At 35.1% G+C, this 7,145-nt stretch overlaps 2 protein-coding genes across 2 annotated transcripts; both read left to right on the forward strand.

Annotated features, from left to right (window-relative positions):
• The first annotated feature begins 214 nt into the window (after positions 1 to 214).
• Positions 215 to 1,018, forward strand: LOC149210130 (uncharacterized). The gene has a single exon (XM_089398883.1). It carries the CDS (start codon positions 215 to 217, stop codon positions 1,016 to 1,018), a length of 804 nt encoding a protein of 267 aa, XP_089255009.1.
• Positions 1,019 to 1,090: 72 nt separating this feature from the next.
• LOC149210131 (uncharacterized) lies at positions 1,091 to 2,266 on the forward strand. The gene has a single exon (XM_089398884.1). It carries the CDS (start codon positions 1,091 to 1,093, stop codon positions 2,264 to 2,266), a length of 1,176 nt encoding a protein of 391 aa, XP_089255010.1.
• The last annotated feature ends 4,879 nt before the right edge of the window (positions 2,267 to 7,145 follow it).

Consider the following 7,145-nt stretch of genomic DNA (forward strand, 5'->3'; position numbering starts at 1 on the left):
CTTAGTACATTGTTTGGCATTTTATTAAAATTTGGAGGACTGCTAAACTAATTAAAGGTCTGATATAAATAATGAAAATTTTGGTAATAAACATAGCACTGAGCAGTGGTATGATTCACCCATTTTTATTTATATTTGAATTTCACTATTTTATCATTTATTTAAATTAAAATCTTAATATGCCATTGCCAACAAAAATGCAGACATATTTGTCATGGCACCTCCAAATTCAACGACAGAAGGATGGAAATATGTGGAGAAATTGGACGGGCCTCATGGGAGGAATTTGAAATGCAAGTTATGTAATAATGACTATTTTGGATCTTTAACTAGAGTCATGGACCACTTACTTTCTGTCACTAATGGCAAAGGAGGTGGTGTTGAAGGTTGCAAGAATGTGTCTGCAGAACTCAAGGAGACACTTCAGAAATATTATGACAATATAAAAAAGGCTAAGAAAGTGAATGAAAACAAAAGACAACATGTTCAAACAGAAATTTCAATGAATTACAATTCATTATCTGCACTTTATTCAAGCATGGTTGGTGTTGGGATTTCATCTCAGTCAAATATCGGTAAATCAAGTGGGACAACTACATTAAATACTCTTTGGAAGCCCATGCAGAAACAAGAAGTTGATGATGCTATAGCTGATATGTTTTTTGAATCTGCAATTCCATTTAATGTGGCAAGAAGCCCTTACTTCATCAACGTGTGTAAGATGATGGCAGGTTTTGGTAAAGGATATGTCCCTCCTAGTTCTGAGACTATAAGGACCACTCTTTTGAAGAGGTCAAAAGAAAGAGTTACAAACAATTTGCAGAAGATCAAAGACTCTTGGAAGGAAACATGGTGCACAATTTTATTAGATGGTTGGTCAGATATGAATCATAGACCTCTTATTAATGTGTTGGTTTCTTTCCCTAAAGGGGTACTTTTTTTGAAAGTAGTTGATGCATCAGGGAATAAGAAGACCTCTGAATTTATTTTCAAGATTTTAGAGGAAGCTATTCTTTAGGTTGGAGAAGAAAATGTGGTCTAGGTTATAACTGATAGTGCTTCAAATTGTGTCGGAGCAGGAAAAATGATCATGGATAAATACAGAAAAATATATTGGACACCTTGTGATGCTCATTGTCTTGACTTATTGTTACATGACTTGGCAAAGTTTCCATGGATTAACGAGATATTTCGGAGGGGGAGACAAATTTCTCACTTCATATTTAACCATCAACTCACATTGAGCTTGTACAGGAATAATGCATCTAGAGAGTTGCTCAGGCCTTGTAACACCAGGTTTGCCACATATTATATCACTATCAAAAGGCTAGTTGAAGAAAAAGGGAGTATAAGAGGTATTTTTTGCAACAATGAGTGGGAAAAGTCTCATCTTTCAAAGGAAGCTAAAGGAAAGGAGTTGGAACAGGTGATTTTAGGGAATGATTTTTGGGACAATGCTCAGAAGGTCTTAAAAGTATGTGAACCAACTTTTGATATGCTTCGCATGGTTGATAATGATACCCCTTTCATGGGTTTTGTTTATGAGGGCATGGATCATGCTAAAGAAGCCATTGCAAAATCTTTTAATAATGAGGAAAATGAGTACATTGCAATATGGGAGATGATTGATGAAAGATGGAAGATGTTGCATAGTCCTTTACATGTAGCAGCTTGTTATTTAGATCCTGGATTCTTTGGGATAGAAAGAACAAATGACACAGAAGTCATGAATGGCCTTTATGATGCAGTTGAATGGTTGGTCCCTGATCTAGAAGAATACAGGAGAATTAGAGAGCAGCTCCGAGCATACAGGTTGGAAGAGAGAATATTTGCAAGGTCTAGTGCAGTACAAGATAGGCCCAATATTCCTCTAGGGAGATGGTGGCAGTTTTATGGATCAGAGACTCTTGAATTGCAACGTTTTGCAATTCATATTTTGAGCCAGGGATCAAGTGCCTCTACTTGTGAAAGGAACTGGAGTAGCTTTAACCATATCCAGTTCAATAAAAGAAACAAATTATTGTCTACAAGGTTGGAAGACCTTGTTTATGTTCACAGTAATTTGAAGTTGGCCTTGAGTAGTGTGGCCAAAGATGCATCTTGTTCCTCCGAGCCATGGTTTGATGCTGATCTAGAGCCACAAGAAGATGATATTAGCGCTGATGGTGACTCACTAGATGAGCCAAATGTTGGAATTCCATCTATTGATGACTTTGATGCTCACCATTCTAGTGCCTTTACTATGCCATCTGCACATGATGATTGAGAGCTTTTTGATCATACTAGTAGGCCATAAGTATAGATTATCTATGTTTTTTGAATTTCCTAGAACAATTTTATGGATTATAACTATTTGGCAATGGTCCTTATGACTTCCTTATTATATTAGCATTGATGATGACTCACTAGATGAGCCAAATGATGGAATTCCATGTGTTGATGACTTTGATGATATTTAAAATTTTGAAATTTGAAGATGTCCTACAATGATGTGTATGTTTAAATTTTGATCATGTTTTGATTATGTGATTTTTTAAAAGATTACTAGTATTTGACATTCATTTAAATTTTGAAGACTGAAAATTATGTCATTTCTTTTTGCAAACTACTATTGTATATGTTTACATTTAACTAGATGTTAGAATGATTACATTATTCATGCATGTTTACTAATAAGAATTTGTATTCATGTGTTTATGGATCGATTTTGAATTTTCTATTATTTTGTCATATATTCATATATATATATATATATATATATATATATATATATATATATATATATATAGATATATATATATATATATATATATGTATGTATATATGTATATATATATATATATATATATATATATATATGTATGTATATATGTATATATATATATATATATATATATATATATATATATATATATATGTATGTATATATATATATATATATATATATATATATATATATATATATATATATATATATATATATATATATATATATATATATATATATATATATATATATATTGGAAAATATGTATAGTCGAACCTAATGTCGAACCTCATTCTAACCTGATTGGAAAATTCGAATTCGAATCGAACTTAATCGTTGTCAAACTCGAATTTGAACTCAAACCATGTCACATAGGGTACACTCAGCTGAATAGTGACATGGAATAACACTTAGAAAACTTTGGGAGGAGTGAAAACAATCCTAGACCTAATACCTAGTGACCAAATTTTACTTGAAGACTCACTGAAATGACAAAATTTGACTTTGACACCCTAACACCACTTTATAAGAGTATATTTGATCACTGGTGGAAGGCTTCAAACAATGAAACTAACATTGGCTCCATTGGGGATGGTAGCTCGTTGGAGGTGCCAAGAACACTGCAGACCTAGTAGCGTTATCCATTGGGCATGGAGTCAAAAACTCAAGCTGAAATTACATGTTTGAATACTGATGAATCAAAGACATAAACTGACTTGAAACTGACTCAATACTAAAACACAACTAAAAAACTGGAAAATACGCTCAAAATAGAGCTTATTCAATCAAACCTACTCTAACTGTTCCATTCATCACCTGATCAAGTGAAATGAAATAACTAATGCAACCAAGTAAGTATTCTAGTTGTTGTTTGAATTCTCCGCAAGTGCTTTCTAATGAACAACAAGAGAGAACTATTGAAAGGCAACTCCCATGAAAACTTGTAAACAACTCCTTTGAATAATATGGATTCTCTCTTCGACTCTAAGAATATTGCATAAGGATCTTGAAATTCATGTGCACTAGCGCTTAGCTCAACCAATGGATTGCTTTTCTTCTCCTCGTACCATGAATGCAAACTATCATCTGAGCTTTGTGACGAGAATCCTGCTGATAATGACAAAGAAACCAGCTACTAGATCAAGTTTGTATCAATACTTTTTTTAAGCTCACAGTTAGCTAATGGAGAAGGACTTTGACTATAGACATCATCCAACACATCAGCTATTGGATCGTGAAAAACTTGAAAATACTGTTGCAACCTGTTTTCTATTGGTTCTGATGAGATTGCATGATTTTCTACAAGCTGCTCATTTGAAGATATACTATGAAAATTTCCCTTCAAAAACTGAAATGATTGAAAACAGAAGCGTATGAAATCATCTTGCATCATTTGATCATATGTTCCAGCTTCCAAGTCTTCATCTGCAATCTGAAATTCAATGGCATTCAGAGGCGGCAAATCTGGATATGAGAAGTCTTGAACAAGGATTTCATTGCCCTCTAGATGGTTCAGATCAAAACTTATCGACATTTGACTTCTGATTGCATGAAAGTTGTCTCTGATGAACTAAAACGAAGTAAAATAGAAAGGAAAAGATCCTTCACTTACTTGAAAATTTTCTACACTTTCCTCCTCACTTCCATAGCTGATATGCATTGGTTGATCACTGTACTCGAACTGCTGAAATTGAACTTCCTCCTTCCACAAACGAGCTGCTGATTTTTCTGCAAGACTAGCTTCTGTTTGGAGAACATAATCATCATCATACTGATCAAACTTAGCGAAATCATGAGTATAAAACACATCATTAAGCATACATGTCAAATCAACAGATCTCTCTTCTCCAAGATGATCTATAAAACAATCATTATCAGATATATGACAACTGGGATAAGAATTGGATCAGCCACTTGTTCTTCTTCAATCAGCGAGCCATGGTCTTAAACACCATACTCATTTCTTGTGGTGATGTTTTGCGTCATCTCTTCCACTTCACTTACTAAAATGTTGAACTTTACCTCTAAAGATGTTGTTTCCTCTGGATCTATGTTCTTCAACTCTTCTTCCTTCAACTTTATCCTTATGATCAACAAATTAGCCTCTACATCTACTACACTGTTCTGCATGTCTTCAAGTGTTGCAAGGTTCCTTTCCCTCAGCTGAAACTCCATTTCCAGATCAAAGGCATCTAGGTAGTGCAAGAGAGCTGATCCAGGAGGAGGTCTTATATTAACCGACATCGAACAAATAAACTTGGTTAAATCTAGCATAAAGTTGTTGTACTGTTTCCCTTGGTTGTCTTTTCACTGGTTATACTCTTCTAGAATCAAGAAAGGGTTCTTTCTGACAAACCACCTATTGAGGAAAACTTTGACGAACTGCTAGAAATCTGAGATGGTTGCATCATGCAGGGTTTTGAACCAACTCTTGACTTTGCCTTGCAAAGAAAGAGCAAAAAGCCTAATACTGACATCTTCTTCATCAACTTCAAAAAGGTCAAGAAAAAACTCAAAATTTAGTACATGTCTCTTAGCAGTGGTGTTGTCACAGTCACCATCAAATCTTGGTAGATATAGGTAATCTTTTTAGGGAAAGCATGGGATATAGGAGGTAAAATTAGAGGCTTGTATCTATCTGGAACTTTACAAGGTATAGGAATATGTATAGAAGGTGTAGAATCAATCTTGGTCTCTTGAGGTTCATTATTTTGAAGATGGTCATCACAAGATTTAGAAGAAGGGTCTTGATCAAGATCAAAGGCATGCGAACATTTGGTATTCACAATCTTCAAAGGGAAAGAGTCAAATGCAAGTCTAGGATCTTTTCTCAAATACAATATACTTTATAAAGCCTTCTTGAAATTCTCAGGAAAAGAGAAGAAGTAATTTATAACAAAGAACATAATGTCTTGGATGAAATTCCAACTTGAATACCTGATCTTTCCATATTGTCCTTTCATGTTTCTGTTGGTCGGGTTCATCCTCCAGTGGAGTCCTTGGATCTGATCTTGAAACTGATTTCGAGTCGTCAGGTGAATGATTTCAACCTTCCTGTGTCTAATCATTGTCCACCATCAACAATTAGATCTAATCTTGATACATTTTGCTGAGGAACATAAAACTACCCCAGTATGGTTGCCACTATGTTAGAGCCTAGATTTACCTCAAGCTGAAGGGAGGTAATCCTAGGATAACCAAAAACCATGCTAAACCTGGTAGCTAGCCCTATCAGGTCAGGAGAGGGCTCTCTACTTGTCAATCTCAATTGATATGACTGAATCAAATATGGATTTTAGGCTAAGTATAGTAGCTCTAGGGTTTTTTGGTTGATTTTGATGGTTTTGTTGCTGGATCAAAAAGAGCATGCAGCTTTGGGTCTGGGAAATGAAGTCAGGATGCAAGGTGTTCTATGGGGAGAGGTAGGTAAGTGTTTTGGAACTTGGAATTGAGTGAGATGGTAGGTCTAAGACTAGTGAGGAGCTGAGGAGGGCATGCAGAGATCATGTAGCCTCTTCGAACAGTTGAAAACATCAAAAACTAAATGTATTCCCAAGGTAGAGCATTGTTACCAATGTATTCTACCTATCTAACTTGATTTCATTTAGTTTAGAAGAATGATTTAGATTTGGGCACACATAGCACATGAGAAAAACTAATGACAGAAGGAGAAACAATGCAAAACCACATTACCACAAGAATCCCACAAAAATAGCTGCAAATCCTGGTTTATTTCCTTGCCAAACTACTGTAGAGATGTACAATATAGCTCAGAGCATCCAAGAGAGTCCAACCTTTACAAATGACTAAGAGATGTTGTAGAGATGTACAATATAGCTCAGAGCATCCAAGAGATTCCAACCTTTACAAATGACTAAGAGAGAACATAATATAGGCATCAAAAAACTCATGCGGACCTTCAGAGGTCAAATCCATGAGAAGAGGAGCAGTTTCAACCATATCTAAACTAAGAATAGGAATATAGGCAGTGGAATAGCTTGCCACTAAAACCATAGAAACTTATTCATTCACCCCCAAACCACCTCAAAATGATGAATCTACTCTCTAGAGTCATTTTAAAATTACATTTACATAGCATAACATCATTTAAATTCATAAATTCATCCAAAATGAGAGTAAAATTCAACTTGTAGAAAAACTAAGCGAAATTTGGATTTTTGAGCAAACTGGTTGTATGCATAGCACCACTGGTTTTATGCTTAGCGCCACTTCTCAGCTGATTTTGGAGGCCTTCCCCTTAGCCCAATTCAGCCCAAGGTAGCTTGTTGGAAAGGTCTTCCTGTCTAGTTTCTAGAACATCTTTAATTTTCTCATTTGGAGGTCATTTCGCTTCTCAAAAGTCGAATCGTCCAAGGCT

Source organism: Pinus tabuliformis, chromosome 1_2, assembly GCF_031772625.1.
Source record: "Pinus tabuliformis cultivar Carrire ecotype Pingquan chromosome 1_2, CPIR1, whole genome shotgun sequence".
In the NCBI taxonomy this organism is placed as follows: domain Eukaryota; kingdom Viridiplantae; phylum Streptophyta; class Pinopsida; order Pinales; family Pinaceae; genus Pinus; species Pinus tabuliformis.

Excerpts from the sequence above, each read along its gene's own strand:
- LOC149210130 (XM_089398883.1), top strand. The coding sequence starts at position 215 with ATGGCACCTCCAAATTCAACGACAGAAGGATGGAAATATGTGGAGAAA.
- LOC149210131 (XM_089398884.1), top strand. The coding sequence starts at position 1,091 with ATGGATAAATACAGAAAAATATATTGGACACCTTGTGATGCTCATTGT.